Source organism: Myotis brandtii, unplaced genomic scaffold, assembly GCF_000412655.1.
Source record: "Myotis brandtii unplaced genomic scaffold, ASM41265v1 scaffold816, whole genome shotgun sequence".
Classification (NCBI taxonomy): domain Eukaryota; kingdom Metazoa; phylum Chordata; class Mammalia; order Chiroptera; family Vespertilionidae; genus Myotis; species Myotis brandtii.
Window position 1 is genome coordinate 867503 of NW_005371304.1, and position 26738 is coordinate 894240.

The 26738-nt window shown below is 42.5% G+C and overlaps 1 protein-coding gene across 3 annotated transcripts; it reads left to right on the forward strand.

Annotated features, from left to right (window-relative positions):
• The first annotated feature begins 5467 nt into the window (after positions 1-5467).
• LOC102259284 (complement factor H) lies at positions 5468-26333 on the forward strand. Of its 3 annotated transcripts, none has more exons than XM_014531610.1 (11): positions 5468-5797; positions 14129-14314; positions 15119-15224; positions 17614-17690; positions 18214-18405; positions 18975-19145; positions 20876-21049; positions 22541-22735; positions 23138-23314; positions 25380-25575; positions 26318-26333. In XM_014531610.1, coding segments are annotated over exons 1-11 (1533 nt in total). In that variant the 5' UTR covers positions 5468-5739; the 3' UTR covers positions 26319-26333. The 3 variants fall into 3 exon arrangements, with proteins under 3 accessions (XP_014387096.1, XP_014387095.1, XP_005884160.2); XM_014531609.1 differs by lacking the exon at positions 26318-26333 and adding an exon at positions 26286-26304; XM_005884098.2 differs by lacking the exon at positions 26318-26333 and adding an exon at positions 26026-26285.
• Positions 26334-26738: the final 405 nt, after the last annotated feature.

Below are 26738 nucleotides of genomic sequence, written 5' to 3' on the forward strand. Positions count from 1 at the left end.
GAGCAGCCATTTCCAACCAGGGTGCCCCAAGAGTGTGTAAAACATGCAGTGATGCCCGACTATGTAGTCAGGGCACTGACCTCTCTTCCCTTAGGCTGTCAAATGAAAAAAATGACAGCAGCCAACACAATGCCGTCCAGTGTGAACAAATCAAAATTCTACCTTTTTTTTTTTTTTTTTTGTCTGCCTGGGTGTCTGATCCAAGTGGGGTCAAACACTATGGACAATGAGAAAGAAGAATCTTCCATGTGTGGATGTTGGGAGCAAGAAAGGTTTTTTTTTAATTAACTTTTTATTGATTGATTTGAGAGAGGGAGGAAGGAAGAGGGAAAGTAAGGGGAAGAAGGAGGGGGGGGGGAGAAAGAGAGAGAAACATTGATTTGTTGTTCCCCTTAATTTTGCATACACTGGTTGATTCTTGGATGTGCCCTGACTGGGGATCGAACCTGTAACTGAGCTCCCCGGCCAGGGCTCCGAAGGCCCTTCCTGCTGGGGTTTCTGGGGAGGAGCTGTGTGTCCTCCTTGGGAAAGACTTGGCGCTGGCCCACCTTTTGCAGCTCCGCGAGCTCTTTCTCACCGTGACTAAAGCAGGCAGCGCTCCTGGGATCCCCACTCCTGGGCATCCACAAGTTCTCTCTTTACCTAAGACAGTCTCCGGTCACTTGGTCCTGAGAACATTCCTCACTGATCAGTAGATTTATGTCACACACAGCGTCTCCACTGCACTGCTATAATTACTCACCTTTCTTGGCCCAGAATCATTTCCTCAGAAAGCTAACAACCTTACATTTTGTTTCTCAGCAAATTCGCTGCCGTTTGGAGGCTAATTTTCCAATCTTTGGCATGGATGAACATTCCACGCCCGGGCCCCCGATTTCACATTCCGCGGTAATTACAACACCCACCACAAAGCATCAGGCCACCTGGTCCCACAGAAAAAAAAAGTAAAATGTTATAATAATCACAGGCTTTAAAAGATAAGCAGTTCGAAAATATTTTTACTGACCAAAGTTTTACCCAATTTCAGTGAATTAAGCATTCTTTGCTTCTGCAATTTTATCTATTTTTCTCTGGAACTCCAGCTGAAACAACAATGAAATAGAAACCACAGAAACTGCTGTATATTCGATGGGACTAGGAGGGAGTCGCAGCCGAAATCACAAACTCCAACTAGAAATTTGGGTGGCAGCGGGGAAGGGACTAGGAATTTACAAAATAGTCATGGGATGTAAGGTATAGCATAAGGATTATAGTCAGTAATATTGTACTAAGTGTGTATGGTGCCATTTGGGTACTGGAAATTTCAGTCAAGTTGACATTTTAGTATAAAAGAAATAAACTCATGAATATGCAATAAATCAAGAAAGAGTCCAAGAGCCTGTCTTAAAAATGTGATTATGAAATGAAAAGAAGGGGGAAAAAAGATGCGTCAAAATTAGGACCTCAGTAACTGTGGAGAAGCCATAGTTGGAAAGCACTGAGAGTGGAAAAAAAAAGAAAGAAAGAATAAATCCACTAAAATATAATACTAAGATTTGAAGGAAATGGAAAAATTAGTCATGAAAATGAATGTAAGTGGGAGAACCAAAGAGTAAAGGTTAAACCCAACAAAATCAGGAAGTAATGAGAGGAGGGTGTCGGAGGTGCACAGTAGGACCACACTTCATAGTTTCTATATTGAGTGCATGCACGGAGCATGCTTAGGACAATGAAATGAGAGTTGAAGTGACTCGCATGATCTCTAGGCAGAAGCTGTAAGGCATTGGCTCCAACTTGCCAGATCTCTTCCTCTGTCTGCTAGGAGCTGCTGCTCTAAGGGGGTATATCAGATGTCTGCCCCCTTCCAGAATCCTAGGGGTGCTTTCCAGGACCGAGCTCCATAAAAGTCCCCCGAAACTTCCAAATCCCCGCCAAGCCATGTACCTCTTCCATGTTCTCGGGGGTCAGCTAGGCTTGCACCTTCTCAGCCACAGCTTCTGGGAAAACACGCATCTCACCCAACCCATCGACTCCCAGATCCTCACTGCAGGGCCTGGCCTTGAGTTTTTGTGGGTTCACCACCCACCACCTTCCTCACGGATGTTCCAGCAAAGGCCCCGCTGGCCTTCAGAGGGTGGTCTTCACACGTTCACATGATGTCATCCATGTAATGGGCTCGCGTTACTGATGTGGGGGAGGAAGGACAGGTCTCGGCTTCCACCCATGACACGTTGTTGTCCATTGTTGTCCCTCCCAAGTGAAGGCAGGCTGATAGTAGTTATCAGTACATAGTTACCTGTCTTTCTCAGAGGATTTCCCACGAATACCCTTGAAGATGAAGCACTTTTTGCAGGAACACTTGTATTAATTACTGTATTAATAATGTATCAATTACTTAGTGTAATAATCTATATGTAATTAACAAAAATAATATATCTATTGTAAAACAACCTAAAGAAAGTTCTAGCATCGCGTCTCATCTGGTAATGCTTCCCATGGGATTTAACGCATCAAGTAAGCCTCTAAGTTTACTATCTCCAACTTAAGACAGGACACGTCTTTTGAGATGTTCCAGGGACCCTCGTGAAAATCCCCAAATTAGTTCAAGGTCAACTAGGCTTCATTTCAAATTTGATTTTGGGGGAAGTTTGTAAAACTTATCAAAAGGTATAAAGCACTCGATTAAATGAGATCATAGGTCACTGTGAGACAATTCTTAGTTATTCATTTAACCAAAGTCACAATTAAAGAAATCAAAGGCAAATACCAGGGAATCGTATATTTGTAAAAAACAAACAACAAAAAAACCCCCCACACACAACGTGGCCCTTTTAACGGAGAAGGATCTATTTTCTTAAACAATCACAGACCCAATAAAGACCATGAGAAGTACGGGAAGCCGTTTTCATTAAACACAGAATCCTTGTTTTCCAGCCAAATTACGCAAAAGGTAAACATAACCCTTTCACAATCTTACCAAGAACAGACCAGCAGTCCAAGAAAACTCTGTTTTATCAGCACATGAGAGGGAGTCAAGTTTCAGGTTTCCATAAATACGCTATTGATATTAAGGCTTATTTTTAAAGACACAGAGGACTTATTTTACAAAATAATTTTGGCAATGCCCTTCCAAAGTTGGAAAACATCACGTATACACCATGTGTAGCCACAGACATGCGTAACATGCAGACACAACAGAGATCCCTTCGCTTTCATTCCAAACTTTAGCCAGGAATCAGGTAGCCACTCACATGGCTGATGCTTCTTGCTGGTCTGTGTGGAGAAGACTTTTCAGATTTGTGTATTTGCCCTTGACCAATGATCCTATGCATGGCTGGGACCAGATTTGAGGGCAAGGTGTCTTCTGTAGCAGTCTGTAAAAACAGAATTTTTTAAAAAGCAAAAATGAAAGCTTTTAACGCCCTCCCCCCTTATTTTTTCTTCAGTCCCGGAAGGCAAAGTCTTCATTCTCTCAGGAGGTCTTTACACACGTCCAAACGATGAAAAGGTTTACCACTTCAAGGGACAGAAGAAAAAGGGTGGGTGTTCTCTCCTAGGAGTTTAGGGACACATGTTTCTATTAACAGAAGTCTTGGGTGATTGCTCTTTAACATTTTCCTTTATTTTTCGGGGGGGGTTGCCTGGGGCACTTGTTCATGGCATTGACCAACGCTAAGAGTTCCCTCTGTTCGGAGCAAAGATGGCTGACAATACACGGAGTCAGAAGGGTGGTGAGCCTGGTGTTTGCACGTCCAACTGTGAAGCCAGACCGTCTGGGTTCTAATCTCCTGTCACTTGTGTGAAAGGGGACTAACAGAAGGAGCTTACAAGGTTTATGAGGGCACGAGCAGATGAGATGTTCCATGCAGCCCCTGACACATGAACATTAATCATTAATCAGTAGTTATTGCGAGGTCGGTAGAGCTTGGAAGGTTGAGGCAATCTCCGTGCAGAGGCAAACAAGAGATTTGCTCACAGATTCGTTCTGCAGCCTTGAGCAGACTCCAAATATGCAGTTAGGTCGGTGTGGCACCCGGGGTGAATGTCTAGGAACTCAGGAAAGGACTGTAGGGGAGGCAGCTGGTGCAGGAAAGGGAGGCCACCCATCGCCATCTCCACAAGCTTCCCAAGTTTCCAGAATGTTCTCCAGTGGGGCCCAGGAAGGGGCCGAGGAGATGGCAGGTGGTGTTTCTTCTCCTTGAGGAGGTTGGGTTACTTGAAGAGCTTACAATCTGGTTTTAGAAAAGCGCCCAACACAACAAGGGCAGTAAATAAGATCGGAGGCCCCTGTGTGTTTTCATTCTTTTCTTCTGGGCCAGTTAGTAAATCAGAGGATGCAGCAGCATCCCCTCGAAGGGGCCTCTGGAATGTGTAGCTTCTCCGCGTAAGGGAGGGTGTGTTGAAATAAACCTGAAAAAATGACCTTTCCCTTCGTCCACGCGTATGTAGGGCAACTGGTACATTGTGTTTCATGTGAGCCAGGAGGAAAGATAATTCCCTGGTCCTTTTTTTATTGGTTTCAGAGAGGAATGGAGAGAAAAACATCAGTGATGAGAGAGAATAGAGCCTAGGTTCTAGTCAAAATAGAACCTAGGGCCTGGCTGGCATGGCTCAGTGGTTGAGCATCGACCTATGAACCAGGAGGTCATGGTTCAATTCCCAGACAGGGTACAGGCCCTAGTTGTGGGATGCATCCCCAGTGTGGGGTGTGCAGGAGGCAGCCGATCCATGATTCTCTCTCATCCTTGATGTCTCTCTCTCTCTCTCTCTCTCTCTCTCTCTCCCTATCCCTTCCTCTCTGAAATCAATAAAAATAGTTTTAGAAAAATATTTGTCACTCAAATGACAAGTCCTTAAAAATAAATAAATAAGCCAACACAAAGGAATCAATAACATTATTTGATTTATAGGAAGCACAAAAACTGGCCAATTGAGTCTTTGTTCTTAGAGAACAGGGTAGAGGGCACCTTTTGAGGGTTGGGAGGGTGGGGGCAAGAGCTTGAGGGAAAGGGAGGACTGGGGCATCCTGGGAGAAAGTGCTGTTCAGTGCCTTGACCCTGGGGCTGGCTACCAGGCTGTGTTCACCTTCCCAACAGTCAGCAAACCACTTGTTTGTATTCTCTTCCTGCAGATTGTCTCAATACAGGGTAAAAAAATCAGCTTCCCCATTTCTTGCTTTCTGAACTCATTTATGCCTCAGGAGCATGAACCTGTTGCTTCACACACCCTATGAACAAGCCTTCAGAGGACTGAGGTCAGGCCTTGCAGGAAAAGCAGGTCCCCCCAATCCACCAGCCCATGCATCCTTGGCAAAGCTGATCCCTCCCCCCCCCTCCCACAAAAGGATTTTTCAAAGAGCGTCTGTTATTTCATCTCCTAAGGTTTCCCACAATGGACCTGCATGGGGTGTGAGTCAGGAGAGGGTTTCAGAGTCCAAGGGCCATCAGTTAAGCGCTGCACATTCCCAGAACCCCAAACAGTTTCCCGCAGGGAAGGGGCCTGGCTTCTGAAAGCCCAGCCAGCGCAGGTCACAGCGCTCCCATTCAGTGGGAGCCAGGAGAGGGCTCCTCTCCCTCCCCTAGGCCAGGGCTCCTGAGGGCGGGGCGTCTGGCCATCTCCCTGTTTCCCAAGCTGCGCTTGAACTTCCTCCTGGAGCCAGCACTTCCCTGCACTCAGCACAACTTTCCGGGCAGAGGACACCCGGAGGGCGGGCGAGTGAGCATCGTCAGCTGCCCATGCACCCCTGACAGGCCCCCCAAAATGAGGCTCCCTGCGACGATTCTGTGGCTCATGTTATGGTCTGTGTGTGTAGCACAAGGTAAGAGTAAGAATGAAAGACTTTTTTTTTTTTCCTACGACTATACTATCAAGCATTTGCTAGCAGTCTTTTGGCAGTGGCAATGAGAATGTGCTGTAGAAAATGCGGTTTATTCCAGCCGTGTGACTTAGTGTTTGAGTGGCTTTTGACACCGAAGTTTAAAGCATCTACGTGGCTTACTGGCATGGCATTCGGATTCTTCAGCGTGAGTGTATTTCATGGAAGTTTTCAGAAAATATTGTTGGAACTGTCTTTTGAAAATTGTAGTATGTGTGGTCACTTCCATTTGTAATTTTCATAAAAGTATGATTTCCTTTTTTGCTTTCAGTTTTCACTAAAATGCTCTGTGTCACGGTATTAAGCAGTATGTGAATATATGGAGAAGCAGAATAGAAATTAGCAAAAGCCTTCAAATCATGTAATGATTGGATTTATTTCAGATATAGTATTAACTCTTCCTGAAGAAATATTCATTTATCACTTAGAACTGATGTTGCCATGGCCTTATAGATGACCATTACTTGTATCATTAGAATGAAAATATGATGTAAATTTGGAAAATAAAAAGAACACACCTTCTCTGTGATACCTACCTGGTTCAGTAGGGTTTCTCCCTGGGGTTGTAGATAAGACTGATTCTAGAATAACAGTCTTCAGCTATAGTGACTTTGAATGAAGGAGGTTTCTTCTGATACCAGGGGGACAATTTCTGGATTCATCATTAAATTTAATTCTATCACTATTTCTTGATAGATTAATGCGTTTCTTAAACCCGACTGAACAAATTTGCTTTCCTAGTTCCTGACAGGCAATGATGTGATAGGTACATGGTTGACATTGCTGAGCCAAATGCATTGCATAGCGTTCCTAGGTTCTCAAAACTTTCTGCTAAGCCAACACATTTTGAGTGAAACGCTTACTCATGTCAGCGTTGAGGAAAGTTCACACATAACCTAGGCCCTCTGGCCCTGAGGGTCTTTCAAACTGGAAAAAAAGGCAGATTTTTTTTAACTTATATCCTTCAGTAACTCATATAAGTTTATTCCAATGTGTTTCATACTTTTTGAAAAATAGAGCCTTTTTAATTATGTTGTTCTGATATTCTTCTGTGTGACTTTTAGCTTGTAAACTTTATATCCAGCCACTTTTCAAACTTGGTATATAATCATTTCCCTGCACATATCAATATTACAACTAGTATTTAAAGGTAAAATATTATTTATTGACAAACAGTCCAGAACAATGATACTGGCTAACCATAGAAAACTTTTTCTTTACATGCGTTTTTGTCATTTTTTAAATAGAAATACATGTAGTAGTGTTTCACCATTTATTTACAAGTTGTTTGTTGAGGTTCTATGCAGACATTGTTTGTCATGTAAAGATTTAGTCTATTCCTAGCTTATGTTGATGACTCAGGAATCATGCCAAGTTTAATTAGACTTCTTCAATGACTACAGAGCGGAATTTGAAATATTAAAGTTGGGTGCTACAAAGTATTTGTGGTAAAGATCAAATAAAAGGCATTTACATTATTTGATGACGTTACTGATGCCCGGTAACTTACTTCTCGCTTCGATTCCTTATGTCACCTTTGAATGTTTAAGTGTGACATCCGTTTCTGTCGGGGACTTGAGCACCATATACATTATCATGGAATGACTATCAGTCCGCCACTTCCTAATAAGCACAACTGGAATGTTGAAAGCAACGCTCAGCTTAGCCTCAGGAATGCCATAATGCACACGCACTGCCCAGGCCTGTGAGAAGAATGATATGAATTTCAGTGGCTATAGCACAACTGTTTTCTCCCTTGCTGGCCGAATAGTCCTGAAACTAAATGAGTTTGCTGTGTGTTATTGTAACTGGATCACTTTTCCGCGAGGATTTTCCTGGGGAAAGGGAGACGTGGATAGCACGCAGGGTCAGAACCAGACGAAGCGATTCTAGAAGATGAGGTATTTCCAGGTAGACTAGGTCCAATGGATGACGCGTCCTATGAGATGCGGAGGGACTGCACCAAAGCAAGCCTCATTATTTTTTTTGTTTTTTGTTATTTTGAACTCTGAAATATTTTTTTAATAATAAAATTTTTAAGTTAAATTTTATTGGGGTGACATTGGTCAACGTGAACACATAGGTTTCATGTGTAGATTTCTAAGTTGTGAAATCTCTCTATACAGCCCCATGTGCCCACCACCCAAGGTCAAGTCTTCTCCTGTCACCTCATGTGAGGACCCCCTTTTTCCCCCACCCCACCCCCGGCAGCCACCACTCTGCTGTTTGTGTTCATAAGTTGCAGTTTTGTATCCCACATAGGAGTGACATTGTATGGTTCTTGGCTTTCTCTGTCTGACGTATTTCACTTAGCATGATGTTCGCAGGGTCCATCCATGTTGTTGTAATTTGTAAGCGTAGGCAGATCCTGGAAAAATGCATATGCTCCTCTTTTGCTTGCATAAAATGTTAAACCAGAACAGAATTGCTCAAGGATTGCTAACACTATTCTTAGCTACAAGGAAGTTCCCAAGTCGGAGTTGGAAGCCCAGGTTAGTAACGGTTCATTATTGGCCTTTGATAGCCGGGGCTGGAGCCAAAGTCTAAGTGGACCCACTTTTATTTGCTCAAACCCTGATTGTTCTGCAGCTTTCACCACTTCCCCTTCTTTCAGGCTCTGCCTCCTCCTCCTCCTCCTCCCCCCACGCACCCTCCCCCACCTGCCCAGCCTGGCCATGACTCTCTGCCAACCAATCCATGTGTGTTCTCTCAACTCCTGTGCACTTTGCCCATTTCTTCAGAACATAATGCATGAAAAAGACATGATGTAATTGGGGGGGAAAGTGCCACATTTTAGCTTAAAATGATAAGGAAATATGATAAAAATGTCTCAGGAAGTAATGGAACAGGGAGAAAAAATCACAAAAAATAATGAAGGGAAAGGGGAATAAAAGATTTGACAGAGCACTTTTATTTGTTTTGACACTTTAATGGAGAGAGAGCCAAGTTTCTCATAAATCTTGTTAACTTGAAATATAATAGATAGAAGAGAGATTATTAAAATGTTCCTTCAAAGGCTCCCAAAAGTTTTTTGAGCTAAATCAAAATAATTTCGGACTTCACAAAGTAGAGTGTAAATTCAAACTTGGGACATGTGGACGGGATGGACAATGGATTACAGGTGGTAGGGTTTCTTGGGCTCATGCAACTAAACTTCTGTTCCTATGTCCTCTCTCATCTTCTATATTTGCTACCATCTACCATGCCCTTCCACAAGTTGTCCATAGCCTACAGAGATCATGAAAAGGTTCCCAGATAGTTTCATATTCATTCATCCATTTGTTCATTCATTCATTCAACCATCGGTTCTTGATTGATCGACCGCTACACAACACACTGACTAGCACTTTCCAAAAGGTGGTCAGTTATTGGGGAAAACAAAAGGAATGATTATTGCATTTTACTAACATAGTGTATTTGATCATATAAAGTATTGTGATGGAGATAAACAAAGGAGTCTATGGTCATTTAGAGAAGGCAAGAAACTCAAATTGGAATGAGAGAATGGAGTGGGGTAGGGTTGAGAGAGAAATATGGCAGGGTGGTGAGGACATCTTGGGTGGGTTTTGAAGGCTGAGTAGGAGTTGGCCAGATGAGGACAAGGAGGTTCATTCATTCAACCATCGGTTCTTGATTGATGGACCGCTACACAACACACACTCTGACTAGCACTTTCCAAACGGTGGTCAGTTAGTGGGGAAAAGAAAAGGAATGATTATTGAATTTTACTAACATAGTGTATTTGATCATATAAAGAATTGTGATGGAGATAAACAAAGGAGTCTATGATCATTTAGAGAAGGCAAGAAACTCAAATTGGAATGAGAGAACGGAGTGGGGTAGGGTTGAGAGAGAAATATGTCAGGGTGGTGAGGACATCTTGGGTGGGTTTTAAAGGCTGAGTAGGAGTTGGCCAGATGAGGACAAGGAGGACATTCAAGATTAAGGAAACATCATATCAATAATTAAGCCTATCTTATGACCTGGCTTTTATTTGCCTGAATTGACAAAGAGCTAACTGTTCCAAGCTCATTCTCAAAAATTTTCAATTAGACAAAGAGTTATTTTATCCCAAATAGTCAAAATGTTGGTATGTACAAAGGTCTGACGTAGTTCTGTAAAACTGGAGGACTGAAGCCATCGCCCATCTTTCTAACTCTTCCATCGATTGAACTTCCCCAAGTACCACAGGTATAATTGGGTAGTGTGTGTGTTGTTTTTCTTCCCTTTCGCTTTTCATTTGTATCTCCAAGATTGTCATGATAATTATTCAGTTGCTAAATAATTTTAGAAAAATAGACTAATTGAACAAAGAGACCAACTTCAGTCTACCAAAACAATCTGGATTTGATCATGTTTTCTCAAGTGTATAATTTTATCATAATTTATTTTATTTGATTGAGAAGACATTTCAAACAAGTTAATAGATATATTGACATTGAAAACCAGCAATTAGCTCTGTGTGTCTATGTTAATACTGCCCCCTTAAAATTTGAAAGTGGAAAAATTAGGTGAGTACTGATTTTTAAAATATCAAGTGTATTTGTTTTTAACTTTGATCAAAATTTTATAATCATGTTCCTCAAATTATCGTAAAATGAATCCTATTCTAGTTCAATAGCCAAATCCATTCATACTCCATATTTATAGACTGAATAATTTTGTCTTGTTCACTTGGAAAACCAGACCAAGCAAATAAAAAGTTCACCAGCTAGTGTTTCGCCAGAGAAGAAAATTAATGGGCATTTAATGGATTCTATAAACACATAAGATGAAGTATTCATTGTTTAAATCCAGGTAAATACTTACACGAAAGAAAGCTTGGATTACTCATTAACTTAGAACTTGAGAAATATGATGGCTATTCAAAAAAATAATAAAAACTTTCAAATTAATCCTATCTCCTGAAAGAGCTGTCCATTTAATATAAGAGAATGTGGTTGGTGCACATCCGTGCCAACATTTTGACTATTTGGGATAAAATAACTCTTTGTCTAATTGAAAATTTTTGAGAATGAGCTTGGAACAGTTAGCTCTTTGTCAATTCAGGCAAATAAAAGCCAGGTCATAAGATAGGCTTAACTACTGATATGACACAATTCTGTGAATCATCACTTTAAAATGTTTTGTAATGACACGACTTGAAAATACTCAGTATATTCAAGACTAGAACACAAGTAGACAGGAGGTACATTTGAAGTGGGGAGAGCTTAATATTCATGGTGAATCATCACTTTAAAATGTTTTGTAATGACACGAGTTGAAAATACTGTTATTCAAGACTAGAACACAAGTAGATAGGAGGTACATTTGAAGTGGGGAGAGCTTAATATTCATGATAGTCCCTCCACTCTATAAAAGAGGACAGAGCCCAGCCGGTGTAGTTCAGTGGTTGAGCGTCCAGTCAGGAACCAAGAGGCCACTGGTTCAATTCCCGGTCAGGGCACATGCCCAGGTTGCAGCTCAAACCCCTGTGGGGGGTGTGCATGAGGCAGCTGATCAATGATGTTTCTCTCTCATCAGTGATTCTCTCTATCTCTCTCCCTTCCTCTCTAAAAAAATCAATAAAATATATTTTTTAAAAAGGACAGAGATTGTCCTTCCTTTAGGGAGCCGACATGGATGGGAGGATTGATGAAAGTCTAGTAAACATAAAACAATGATGAATCCTGAGCTGTGTTGGGAAGGAAATAATGTTTAAGTAGAGCCTGCAGGAGTAGACAAAGCCAGCTGTCAAAAGCCTGTGGTTAAGAATGTTTCATAGTCAAGGTGACGGATGAGAGTAATCAGAGCTAAGAAACTGGAGGTGGCCGTGGAAAGATGAGAAAACCGAGCGGGGGTGATACATCCTTTTCTTAAAGAGTCAAGATGTGCATTTAAAGTCCATGGAAGAAGCACTTTTAAGTATTATTTGACATAAAAAGGGGAATCAGTCAACTTGGGGACTCCTGAGGTGCAGTAAACGAACACACAGTGAATATTGGGAAAAGCTGGTAGGAAGATGACACGAGATGTCTACCTTTGTCTTTTCCACCTGGTTGTTAAAACCCATGAACTAAATTTGAAAAATCAAGAATTAAAGGTGTAACTGTGCCATCTGGAAATATAACAATAACCACAAGGAAGAAAACTTGTCACCTCTCTGGCCAGCAAACAGGCTACATGTTGTGTGTGTGTATGTGTGTGTGTGTATCTGGATTACTCTTTTGATAGATCGCTGCATTAGTAAAAATAATTTCAGTCGAATAAATTAACTGAGAAAATTGTATTCCTTTTCCCTTGCATTAGCTTAAAACAGAATAGGAAGCAGTTTTATCAAAAGGTTACTATATTAGTGGAAAATAGTTTTCGGCTCACAATATTGGCATCTACATTTGAAATTTAACTCATGTATTTTTCCAATAATCTGAACGCCATGAAGTGGGTCTGAATATCAAAAGGGGGGGAAAAAACTTGTTAGCCTGTAATTAAACAGGAAATTTTCATCTAAAAACAAAAATGAACATTAAATTGTAAAAAAAATAAAAATAAAAATAAAAAACTCTGGCTTAGGAGGCTGGAGGAGGCGGGCGGTTCGTGTGGTTTCCTGGCGAGGTATTACCACCACCTAGTGGCAAAAAGTACATTTACTTCCTTCCAGGAATCAAAACTGCACTGTGGGATCATTTATTGCAAAGTTCCCGAACATAAATGTGCTAAAAGCTTGCGAAATCTTCAGGAGAAAATTAGTGCCTCTGTAGTATCGCATGGAGCTCTCTGTTCTCTGAAACACTGTAAAGCGTTTTAATCATGAATATGTTCTATGATGAGATCTGTCCTAGTCAGTTATTTTTTTACCTTGTCTTTTAAAAGGAAATTCTAGAATAGAACGTTAAACCATTAGTATAAAACCAAGTAAGGAAAGGAGTTTAGCAATTAAAAAATAACAGTAATTATGTATGGTGATAACTATGCATCTTTATTTTTTATTTTATTTTATTTTTTCCATCCCCATTTACCTCCTCTATGCCCTTTTCCACCTCCACCCACTTCCCTCCACCCTTGAAATCACCACACTGTTGTCCATGTCCATGATTCTCTCTCCCTCTCTCTCTTTTATAATGTACCTTTAAATTTGCCATTTTTAAAAGTCATGTGTTGGGGGTTTACTAATGTAGTCATTCTAACATCAGGAGTAGTTATATCTAAATTAAGCAGTAGTCAGTATTAAAAATATTAGCAATAATGGCAGTAGGCATGAGCATCATTGTTCATTTCTTGTGTTCATATCACCTTACCATGCTTTGTTTTTCTAAAGAAAATTGACCTATTTGTAATGGGAAGTCTGTATCTTTCATTACTTATGTAATAACTCACTTCCCTCTGAGGGCATATTTTTCATTCATTGTGTTTTTCTTCACATCATAGATTGGTGTCCAATAAATATTTTCCAACTTGATGAGTGCAAGGCAGCAGTTAAAACAATATAGTGAAGTATGAGCATTTCTCTGGAAAGTTATTCTTACAAATTTATGCAGCTTCCATTTCTGTAAGCTAAAACATGTTTTATATATATTAAGACATCCATGCGGCTGGACCTTTAACCATATATCCTATATAATAAAAAGCTAACGTTCTAATTAGACCGGACAGCAGAATGGCCTGCCAGAATGGCAAGTGGGCAGGGGGCGGGGCCAGCAAGCCTGCACCGCCAGGCCAGCCATGGTGGTCTTGGCACCCCCACTTCTGCATAGGCGGCAGGAGAGAGGGCTGCATGGTCCCGGTCCTGGCACCACACCTTCTGCAGAGGCAGCTGCAGGGGAGCGGGCCTAAGCTCGACCTGCCAGAATGGCCAGTGGACAGGGGGCGGGGCCAGCAAGCCTGCACCGCCAGAACAGCCATGGTGGTCCCGGCACCCCCCCCCCTTCTGCAGAGGCGGCAGGAGAGAGGGCTGCACGGTCCCGGCACCACACCTTCTGCAGAGGCAGCCGCAGGGGAGCGGGCCTAAGCTGGCTGGTGGTCATCCCCCGAGGGGTCCCAGACTGCGAGAGGGTGCAGGCCAGGCTGAGGGACCCCCAAGTGCACGAATTTTCATGCACCAGGCCTCTAGTGTGTGTGTGTGTGTGTGTGTGTGTATTTTTTTTAAGTAAAAGTAACCTAAACATACTGTCTAGTTAAATAGCTACTTTGATATATATGTGTGTGTGTGTGTATTTTTTAAAGTAAAACTAACCTAAACATACTGTCTAGTTAAATAGCTACTTTGAGCTCTTGTTCTGTTTTTCTTGTTTGTAGATTGTCTAGGGCCTCCTCCGAGAAAACAGACAGAAATTCTGACAGGTTCCTGGTCTGAACAGGGCTACCGGGAAGGCACGAAGGCCACCTACAAATGCCGCCCTGGGTACAGGACATACGGTGCGATCACCATGGAATGCAGGAGTGGGGAATGGGTGTCCCTCAACCCATCCAAGATATGTCAGAGTAAGTCAGTCACACATTTGCACCATTTACCAAAACTTTTAGTTGCGAAAAGACTGAGTGTTTAATTCTGTAGCAATACTGGCTGAACCATAGCAGTGTTATCTTAAGTACGAAACACAGCACCATCTTTATTCTTTAAAAGAGGGAGGTAGCCCGGCTGGTGTGGCTCAGTGGTTGAGTGTCAACCCATGAACCAAGAGGTCACGGGCTTGATTCTCAGTCAGGCAGTGCCCCTGTTGTGGGCTCCATCCCCAGTCGGGGGCGTGCAGGAGGCAGCCGATCCATGATGTTTCTTTCTCATGAATATTTCTACCTATCCCTCTCCCTCCCTCTCTCTCTAAAAATCAGTAAAAATATATATTTTTAAAAATGGGGGAGGTAATCTTCCAAATTTCAAAAAGCAAGCGTACAGATAAGTTCCACTCTAAAATAATGACTTTGCCATTCTTCACTTTCCCACATCCTCAATTCCATCCTCTAATATAACATCCTTGTCCTGAAGTCTTAGGGCAGTGATGGCGAACCTTTTGAGCTCGGCGTGTCAGCATTTTGAAAAGCCCTAACTTAACTCTGGTGCCGTGTCACATATAGAAATTTTTGGATCTTTGCAACCATAGTAAAACAAAGATTTATATTTTTGATATTTATTTTATATATTTAAATGCCATTGAACAAAGAAAAATCAACCAAAAAAATGAGTTCGCGTGTCACCTCTGACACGCGTGTCATAGGTTCGCCATCACTGTCTTAGGTGAATGTGTTTCCCGTGGGAGGTGCTACTACTGATGCCTTCCTTCATTTCAGAAAAGCCCTGTGGTCACCCAGGAGACACGCCCTTCGGCTCATTCGAACTTGCAGAAGGAAATAAATTTGAATACGGTGCCAGGGTTGTTTACACATGTAATGAGGGGTAAGTAGTCACTCGAAAACCACGTGTATGAATTGAGGTCATTGATCACGGATATGGTAAATAGGAACTGTCCTAATTTATATTTGTAAGGTGATTATAGTTTTCTATGAGCCTTTTTATAGGCAGCACACACGTAACCCCCAAAATTAAAATCAAGTAATGGAAAGGATGATGTCTGGATACCATGTTCTCTCCTCAATACGGAAAAATTACAATGAGGTCACAGTTCGATTTCCGGTCAGGGCACATGCCCTGATTGCTGGCTGGATCCCCAGTAGGGGGCATGCAGGAGGCAGCCAATCAATGATTCTCTTTCATCATTGATGTTTCTATCTCTCTCTCCCTCTCCCTTCCTCTCTGAAATCAATAAAAAATATATTTTTTTAAAAAAAGAAACTACAGTTTAAAAAAGAACGTATGGGTGTCCTGGGTTATAGACTCTGAGAGTGACTGTCCCCACCACTCAGCTTGGGCTCCACCAGGACTAGATATTTGTCAGCAAAAAGAAGTCCTTGGGCCACTGAAGTGTTTTATGCTGCTGTTCAGTTTTATTGGAGATAGTGTTTTGCCTGTCTGAGGGCACGTAAATCTTTTGACCCCATTGTGAGATCTAATGATAGAAGGGGTGTGCTACCCCCCTGGTTTCTGCCCATAAACTTGACCCCTTGTACCCCCTCACCTTCTCTTTGCCGAATACCTGTTTAGCTGGATACCAGCCACTTGTTATGATATTTAGTATGGAGACCCAGCTCCATTATCCTATAAGTAGGAAGTGTTAAGGAGGAATTATGCAAAAAATCTGGTATTTTGCCTGGCTGGGGATACAGAAAGCCATTTCTACCCCTTCCCCCGACTCTCCTCACCCCCATCAGCACATAGACAGTCTTTCTCTCTTCCCCTCCCCCATCTACGCACCCCCCTCTGGAAGGTTTTGGGGCCCATTCTGTGGAATTCCTGAAAGAGCTTTGGGGGACTGGGCGGGTGTCCGCTGTAGATGGAAAGTGCTGAGCAGGAACCTGCTTTCGGGGCCAGAGGAGCGGAGGGCATTTTCCTAACCAGTGACCGCTCCCCTCCGAGACAGGCATAGACACCTGGACACCCAGCTCTGGGGGCGCACTCAGTCCACTGACACGTCTCCCGCCCTCAGAGCATGAGGCACAGACCAGCGAGAATCCAAGAAAGACAAAGTCTGTCTTAAGGAGGAGTCTGTCTGTTGTACCTGTGCAGTGGGCAGAACGGCTTCCTCATCTGCAGATGACGGAAGCAGGGCCTGTGGAGAACTGCCCAGAGGGGAATGAAAGGCCCTTTTCAGCATTACCTCCCTGTGGTCACCAACAGGCCTTCCCTTCCTTGATTTTTTTTGGGGGAAAGCATTTGGCCCGCAGCGGCGCTCCACTGTAACAGTGAGGATGGTTAAAGCCTCTGGCATAGCCCTCACATTCTGCCCCCGCCTCAAGGAACATTCCCTCCAGGACAGAATTTTATTATTATTTTTTAATAATTTTTTAAATATATTTTATTGATTTTTTTACAGAGAGGAAGGGAGAGGGATAGAGAGTTAGAAACATCGATGAGAGAGAAACATCGACCAGCTGCCTCCTGCACACTCCCTACTGGGGATGTGCCCGCAACCAAGGTACATGCCCTTGACCGGAATCGAACCTGGGACCCTTGAGTCCACAGGCTGACGCTCTATCCGCTGAGCCAAACCGGTTAGGGCAAGGAGAGAATTTTAGATTTCAGGCCTGGCTTGAGGAGTTGGCACAATTAGGTAAATTCAACATCGAATGGGCGATGGAAGCAGAGCAGACTCGACGACCACACTCTGCAAAGAATCTTTAGGATGGAGACAGGGACACGAGCGGAAATAAATCCCACACTGAGGAGTCTTCCCTGACACAATCCTTGATTCAGGAAGAAGCCCAGAGTGAGCAGAAAATGCCGCCATCTTGGAGGGGAGGAGAAGTAAGGCTGAAGGAGGGGTAATAAGTCAGCTGTTGGTCACTGTCATGTTTATGGCTTTAGTTTTGGGGTGACAGTTCATAGAGCTTATTACATTGTTAAGTGCAACTGATTAACTGACTCCATGAAAAAATAATAGCATATTGTGTGTGAAATGAAGAGTTCGCGTCATGATCCAAGGATTATGGTTATCTGCAGTCTGTCCAACTAAGGCTTGAGGGTCTTTCTTAAGAAAGAAAAAAACAAAATTTAAGAAAGGTGAAAAGAAATTTAAGAGATAAAAACAGAAAGAGAGTGAGTGGAAGAACAAAATGTATATGCTTTTAATAGTCCCTTAAATTGGAGTTTGGACATTCAGCATGGTATCGAATTTAAAGCTGCTTATGAACACACAGTAGCTCACCCCCCTGCTATGTTTGGTTTCCAGGTATAAAATGATAGGTGACACTGATTTCAGAGAATGCGATGCAGATGGATGGACCAATGATATTCCTCTATGTGACGGTAGATACAATTCTAAAAATACCTAAGATGTTTTTAAATGTCTTACATTAAAATATCCTTCAAGTCTATAATTAAATATTTCCTCTGCAAATTGTTACTTATGGTTTCTAAAATAGCACAGACAGTCTAGCTGACCTTTTTACTACTACATTATTTTGTGTTTCAGTAACCAAATAGGGATTCAGCCTCATCTGATCTAATATTTAAAGTAGGAGCGCTTGGGAAATCTAAAACTTATTTTTCTTTCCTTTTGGATTCTAACCTCTAGAAAGAACACAAGCATCACTATTTAAAATTCAGGGGATTCTGAGAGATAAACTCAATATTGTTTTTTTTACTTAGTGGACTTTATCTCCAGCAAACAGCTATATCGAATGCTTCCTCAAGAAAAAAGAAAACAAAAACGTTTAAGTCATTTCCTCCCATCTTATCTTGCTGATTTTTATATCTACATCTGTGTAGATACATATTTTTCATGGTCAGCTTCCACATTCTATTAGAAAAGGTGCCGTTCCTTTTTCAGTGGTTAAGTGTCTGCCCGTGGAGGAGCCGCACAATGGGAGGGTCATCAGCAGCGCCTACGAACAGAACCAGGAATATACTTACGGCCAAGTGGTCCGGTTTGAGTGCAAGGCGGGCTTCAAGCTGGACGGGCCGGCGGAAATACATTGCTCAGGAAACGGCCTTTGGAGTAGCGATAAGCCCAACTGTGTGGGTAAGATGCTCCTACTGTTGATTTTCGTTTTTCTCTCATGAAAATAGGCATTGCAAAAACACGGCACCTCCTACAGAATCTAAATGGTACTGATACTAAGTGACATTTATTGAGCACTTACTACTTCCTAGTAATCCATCTGAGGCAGCGGTTCTCAACCTGTGGGCCTCGACACCTTTGGGTGTCAAACGACCCTTTCACAGGGGTCGCCTAAGACCATCAGAAAACACATATATAATTACATATTGTTTTGTGATTCATCACTATGCTTTAATTATGTTCAATGTGTAACAATGAAATTGGGGGTCACCACAACATGAGGAACTGTATTAAAGGGTGGCGGCATTAGGGGGATAAGAACACATATGTAATGCCTTAATCAATAAAGAAAACAAGGTGAATGGTAAGAGTGACAAATAGATTTCTCAAGCATTTAAATCAAAACCGAACTGCTGCTGGGCTGCCTGCTGGACCCAATGGAACAGGGCTGGTGACCTGCGGGAGCTGTGTCTCGGGCACAGTCCTTCATGTACGTAACAGACATCTTGGCGTTTCACCCCCGCGCTCAGCCATCTCCTGCAGCCTCCCGCAGATCCCGAATGGCGAGCCCACGTCTCCCAAGGCCTCCTATCGAGACAACGAGAGGCTTCAGTACCGGTGCCTCCCGGGTTACAGCTACAGCGGAAGAGCAGAGACCGTCTGCACCCACTCGGGGTGGACCCCGCCTCCGTCCTGCCAAGGTAACCCCCCCTTTCTCACGGTGACTGTTGGGGTGCACCCCGTCCACCCTGTGCGCGCCCTGCACTCCCCGCGCCTCGGCTCATTGCACACACGTGCTCCCTGTTCCCCTGCGACAGGGAAAGACCTACCTGCGGAGAGTGAAGGCCTCCCCAGGGGCATATATTCTCCCCAAATTTGTAAGAAACGTGGAATTAACTAATAAAAGACATTTTCAAATAACCTTAGCCGGGATAAGGCACAAATTTTCTTCCATCTGGACTATGCTTTGTAGTGTTGGGGGTTTTAGTTGAGAGTAATTTATCAAAACTTCAGTCTCTGTCCAGCCATCATGGCTCAGTGGTTGAGCATCGGCTTAGGAACCAGGAGGTCAGGGTTCTATTCCCGGTCAGGGCACAGGCCCGGGTTGCGGGCTCCATCCCCAGTGTCGGGCGTGCGGGAGGCAGCTGATCCATGATGCTCTCTCATCATTGATGTTTCTCTCTATATATTTCTCTCTCTCTCTCTCTCTCTCTCTCTCTCTCTCTCTCTCTCTCTCTCTCTCCCTTCCTCTCTGAAATCAATACAAATATATTTTTTTAAAAAACTTCAGTCACTGCATTCATTAAGGGACAGTCTCTGACAAGTCATTTGCAAGAATAATAAAAAGTATCAAGACCGTCTAAATAAAAACCACCTTTGATCCCAATTCATTTCATCCGTCCCTGTGCAAACTGGATGTTTCTACTGATTCACAACAGGGAGTGCCAATGTGGGATTATTATTCCAAATCTTAATGATGGCTTCTAACAGTAGGAGCCATGTGGCCTCACACATTTGGACAATCTCAGCTGTTACTCTTTTGGATAGAGGCCCCGGCCCCGGCAATGTTTGTTTTAACAGCACCGTTTACTTTAATGGAGATGATGAGAGTAGGGAATTACAATTTGTCAAGGGACTTATGTCCACTGCTTGAAAGCAACCACCATTTTTTCAATTCTTAATTAATTTAACAAAATTCTCCCAATATTATTTGGTTGATCTCTTAGGGTAACTTGTGTTTTTATATACTCATATGCCTTGTAAATTTTGACTTCAAACATTGGTGTTAAGTTTAGCTATACTATGAAGTGAAAACTAAGATAGGTAGACTGGACTGCAATGGAAATATGAAAGTATGATAAATATAGCAGATTAAAGTGAGAGGAAAAAATAAACATTTAAGTACATATTTATTGATTTCAGAGAGGAAGGGAGAGGGAGAGAGAGAGAGAAATTATTAATGATAGTGAGAATCATTGATAGGCTCCTTCATGCACATCCCACACTGGGGATGGAGCCCCCAACCCAGGCATATGCCCTGACCAGGAATCCAACCATGACCTCCTGGTTTATGGGTCAGTACTCAACCCCTGAGCCACACTGGCCTGACAAAAAATAAACATATTTAAGGTTCATTTGCGGTTAGTGTCGATGAACATCAAACTCTGGAGACATATTTTACTGAACACTTGTGTCTAGAAGGTCACATATATTTTCTACTAGTCTTAATATAATCGTTGCTGATATATATATATATATAAGGACAGGGTGCTCATTTGAATGCCCTTTAGCTCTTTGGAAAGAACAAAAACATGACATTCGCTTTATTCTCATATACTTGACGATTTTCATATGATTTCTGTATAATTATCATGTCCTTGATGATTTCCATATGATTTCTGCATAACAGACCTGTACTTTTACTTTTCAGAGATGACATGTGATGCTCCAAGAATTGCAAACAGTCACTTCGTTGCTGACAGGAGCAAATACAGACTGGGAGACACAATCACATACTCCTGTAAAAGTGGCTTTTCCCCTTCCACCCTGGGAAATACTGCAAAATGTACTGACATAGGCTGGGATCCTCCTCCAAGATGTAGCTGTAAGTTCCCTCCATATCTTCACCTGCTTCTTAATTCTGCAATGACTTCTCTTAAAGTTAAAAATAACAGGGATCTGCCTGGCTGGTGTATCTCAGTAGTTGAGCATCAACCTATGAACCAGGAGGACACAGTTGTATTCCAAGTTGGGGCACATGCCCAGGTTGTAGGCTCTATCCCCAGTAGGCAGCTGATTGATGATTGTCTCTCATTATATTTCTCTCTCTCTTTCCCTCTCCCTTCCTCTTTGGAATCAATAAAAAATAAAGAAAAACTAAAGGGGACCTAATAAGTCCTAATCTTGGCCTCACTGAGAAGATAATGCAGAGGCTTCAAGGCAGTCTTTGATTTCCAAAGTCTCCAATTCTAATATCAAACCACATTTTGATAATAAAACCTTTTAATTTTTTGCTATTCAATGTTAAATATGTGAATGTGTATGTATGAATATATATTTCTCTCACTAATATTCTAATATGTGAATTAGATCACTGGGTAAGAACACTAGATATTGATGTCTGTGTAACAAACGCCCCCGAACATACGGCCTCAGACAACAGCCCCCTCTGTGTCAGCGTCGGCGGGTCAGGATTTGGGAGCCGCTTAGCTGCCTGGTTCTGGGTCCTCCCTGCTGCTCCCTGGGATGCTGCCCAGGGCGAGTGCAGGAGCCTCCGCAGCCGTCCCCCTGGGTGTCCCCATCGGCGGCCTGAGGGCAGGAACCCTCCCCAGAGTGATGACCTGAGGGCCCTGGAGGCGCCTCCAGAGCATTGATGACCTGGTCACACGGTCCCCTCAGCCACGTGACCTCTTCAGAAGCGCGCCCCTCAGTCCAGCCTCACTCAAGGGAGGGGCACGGGGCTCCCTTGTATGAGGGGATGAATGTGGGAGACATTGTGCACTTTCTAAAGCCCCACCTGTCACACACACCCCTCAGTCCCCAGGGCACTCTATTCCTGGGGGGCTGCCCCTTTTCTAGTGTTTTCTGTCTCTACAATCTCATTGCTGCTCCTTGTGTATCAGCTCATTGGAAAAGGGGCCCACAGTTAAGCTGGATCTTCCATGGATGAAAAATGAAATGATACACATAACAGGTCAGTGACTCAGGGTTCATTCAAGGCCAAGGCCCAATGAATGTTAACAATCAGGTGCCTTAAAGAGGAGGCCATGACCACCATGACACAGACCTCTGTGTGCATAACAATGACAGGGAGAGTGATGGTTTATGTAGATAATATTGACCTACAGTGTTGTGTTACTTTAAGGTGTTCACTATAATGATTCCTTATTTGTATATATTGTGAAATGATCAGGGAACAAGTGTTATTCACATCATCTGAAGATGATAACTTCTCTTGTCCTAGAAAGCCTAATGCAATGAGTGTAATTATGGGCAGATGAGGGTATAATTCATCAATGAAACAAGGTATCTCTCATTGCATTTTTATTAAGGCAAAACATTACTTATACTGTGTTTTGTTTGTTTTACTTGCTAGTTAAGCCCTGTGAGTTTCCAGAAATAAAACATGGAAGCCTATATTATGGAAACTGGTATAGATCACACTTCCCAGTATCAGCAGGACAATGGTTTCACTATTCCTGTGATGACAACTATGTGACTCCTTCACAAAACAAGTGGCATCGCTTAACTTGCACACGAGATGGCTGGTCCCCGGAAGTGCCCTGCCGCAGTGAGTGAACCTCTCTGTCCTGTGCCCGTAGCCATAGTCCAGAGTGGAGAGAGCAAACGTGAGCTCCCTAAGCCTGTGGGGAAAGTAGGTGGAGGAGGAGTCTCTGAGCAGAAAGACCGATCTGGATTTCTCTTTCCTCAAGGTTCTTCATTAACAGCACGAGACATAGAAATAGATTCTACAAGCCTATCCTTAGCACTTATACATATTTCAATTGTGGAAACTACAGATAGATACCATTTAATATGGATTTTAAAAACATTTGGTAACAACTGTAGTGTTTCTTAAGTTATGTGCTACTTTTGGATGCTTATGCATCTAACTTAAATATTATAAAGATAGTTTTTAATTTATTTTCACCCCATTTATGTGTTTTTTTAATCATCATTTTATAATTCTCAGGAAAATGCATTTTCAATTATTTGGAAAATGGACATCGTCCACGATATGAACAAAACTATTTGCAGGGCGAATCTGTAAGTGTTCATTGTTATCCTGGCTTCACGCTTCAAAAAAAGCAGACCTCAATGACCTGTATGGAGAATGGCTGGCGCCCTCCTCCAAAGTGCATCCCTGTCGGTAAGAAAACTGGTCTAAGATCCAGTCTGCTTGTGATTGTCTAAGACTCACCTGTAATAACTCTGGCAAAAGGGTTCTATCAGCTCCTTGTTTTGCCAATGGCCCTACTTGTTTTTTTCAAGTGTGTATGAGTGAAAACACGAATTTCTTGATATATCAATAGCAAAATAAGCCTATTGGTAGACATTAATTTAAAAAAACAAAACAGGAAAAGACCACAAAGAGCAAACCTGTAATAACACTGTCATGAGCAAGATGACTGATTAGGAGGTTCTGTCATCTTCCCCACAAAAAAACAGGGATTCTGACAATCACCCTGCATGAGGCTCCGGGAACCCAGCGAGAAGTTTCACACACCGTTGGAGCCAAGGGCCCACACTGGATGCCCTGCAGGCTCTCAGAGCAACTTCACCCTGAGTGACTCCTCCCAGAGTGCTCCTCTTGGGCGTTTGAGGTTGGAGACCTCGAGTCCTACTGGCTTGATGTTCTGTGTTGGAAGTCTAGGTGGTTCCGGTCAACGTGATCTAGTCAAGGCTTGTTTTCATAGGATAAGGCTGGTGTGGGAGCCTCTACACAGAAGAGTTTATTCAGGGTCTGGATGGAGAAGGCCTCTTCTAGTCTCTCTACTAAGTGATTTGTGTTTAAGACCTGTTCCCATGTGACTGATTAATCTGAATGTTTCCAGCTCTGGGTGTGCCCTGGGATCTTGGAATTTGTTGTTTCCTGGCAGGTCTTTCCTCTGGTAGTTGGGTTCTGCCCATTCTCAGGGGGTTCCGCCCTCCACTCTAGGCGGGTGTATTCACCAAAGAATCTAGGATCGCTGTGCAGGTTGGTAGAGCTCTCCCCCCCCATTCCAGGGGTCCTTCCTCTCTGGTTATGGACATTCAGAGTCTGGCGGTGTCGGCCCCTTTGGGAACAGCGCCTTCGTTTCTCCTGTTCAGTAGGACTGACACATGTGCTTGGGTTTTCCCTTCCTGTGCTGTGATCTGGGAAGTTCCCACCTCCCAGCAAAGCCCTGTGAGAATGGAGATCCCATCAGTTGACCTATGTCTTGGGAACCATAGTTAGGCACTGGCTCAGGAACCATAGTTAGGCACTGGCTGTGTCCATATGCCTCACAAGGTCATGTTTATAGATTTGGCTCCGTTTCTTCATTGTGTCTGTGTGGCTGGCACTCTCTTCATTGTTCCTTCTGTGTTTATCCATTTAGGTGCATATTTTTTTAACATATTTTTAATTGATTTTTTACAGAGAGGAAGGGAGAGAGAGAGTTAGAAACATTGATGAGAGAGAAGCATCGATCAGCTGCCTCCTGCACACCCCCTACTGGGGATGTGCCCGCAACCAAGGTACATGCCCTTGACTGGAATCGAACCTGGGACCCTTCAGTCCACAGTCCAATGCTCTATCCACTGAGCCAAACCAGCCAGGGCTAGGTGCATATTTTCAATGAACCACCTTTTGACTCTGTACTTTTTCTCTAGTGTTTGGTTTCTAGTTGATTCCTGCTCGTATATTTCGGTTTTCCAGTTGGTTTTCCTTTGTCAGCACGAATGGGGTGCAATTGAAAACGGGAGTTGCATATGTTTAATGCAGACAGCTTGCTATTTTGATATAAGCACATGTGATGACATGACCACCAGATGGAGCTGCATAGCGCATCCATCACCTCACAGAGGTGCCATTGCTTCCCATGGGGTGAGAACACTTAAGCTCCACCCCCTTAGCAATATTGAAACAGGAAGGGGCCTGTTGCTAGGAGAGCTGTGGCGGACTGCAGGCTTCCAGATTCATGAGGCAAATGGATTTTTAATAATTTCCTACAAGGCATCCTGAGTGTTTTAAATCTGGCTTAGTTCCCCCCAAATGTTTTTAATATCTAGGTTTAACATATTTGGGAACTCATAACCTATTTTCTCCGACACAATGCTTTAGATGATTAGGAATTTTCCAAGTTTTCATTGACAAATGGCCCTTATTTCTTATGCTGTAATGTTGTGCGAGTCCTTAGGAAACTGGTTTCTGACCATATGCTTACCGTTTCCTTATGCTCTCTTCCTTTTAGAAACATGTTTAAAGTCAAAGGTGAAAATTGAGAATGGATTTATTGCTGAGTCTGAGTCTACATATCTCTTAAATCAAAAAGTAAAATATATGTGCAAACAAGATTATGTAACAGAAGATGGTCACACATCCGGGTCTATTACATGTCTCCAGAATGGATGGTCAGCTCAACATGGTCAGCTAACCCAGATGCATTAGTAAGTCATTCATGACCGTGGTGTCTGTTATTTTAATGGCTGTTGAACAAACCTTTACTTTAATTGATTTCTTTTTGGTGGGGTGGTGGAAGCTGACGTAGTTCTATTTGAAAACGCTAAGTAAGAAATCTGTGAGAAAACATATGTACTTTTTTTTATTGGTTACAATGAATTACTAGTAGGGTAGACGTAAGTTCATCATTCAGTTCAAGGTTTATCCCCGTAAACCATCCTGCGATTTGCAAACTGCCTACGGGCCTGTGTGGATTCCGCTGTAAGCTCATCCGCTTTGAGCTGAAGTCCTGCCCTGTTTACCTGTTTGCAGGTGATCAGACTTTCCTCTCAGTCTCAGTTCCTGACATAAAAGTTAGGTTTGTAAGTGAAATGTGGGCTCACAGGACACAGGTTAGAGGAATGTCACTTGTGTGATTTATGTGTTCGGTGCTGCAGGGGAGCTCCTCTTCTGAGCAACCACTTCCTCCAGGAAGCCTACAGGGATGTGCAGCGAGTGGAGACTGTGAGATGCTCCTAGATACAACCAGCGTCCGCGGCAGGGAGGGAGCTCTCTGCTTTATGACCTCGAAGTTTATGAACATTCCCTAGACAGTTCGCTCATTTTGTCTTATTCATCCCAAAGCCACGTGGTGTTAGTTTTCATTCACTTTAAGTGAAGTAGATATTTAAAATGTCCATTCCTATTGTTTTCATAGGTAACATGGGAACCAGCCAAACATTTCCATAGGTAACATGGGAACCAGCCAAAGAAAAAATGATGTTGTATCCATATCAGACTCATTTTATATTAAATTGTGGTCAACTATTCATTACAACACTCTTATTAGGAAAGAGGAAATGTGTCTATTATTTTTAGTAATATAGTTTTAGTTTCTTTTTTAACACTTTAAGCTACCTAACTACATAGTATGTTATAAAATAAGAGGTAAATTATTTAAACTTTTATTAACACCACTCCAATATAGTGTTACTGAAAATTGAGACCATTTTTTAGCATTTAGCTTTCTTATACTAATTATAAATATAGAAGTATATTTATAATCAACCTTGATAAGTATAAAAGAATATACAGTCATTTAAAATATCTGAAAAAGCTAAATTAGCATGTGAACTGTAAAAATTAGTATGTGTTAAAGGAGAATTGTATA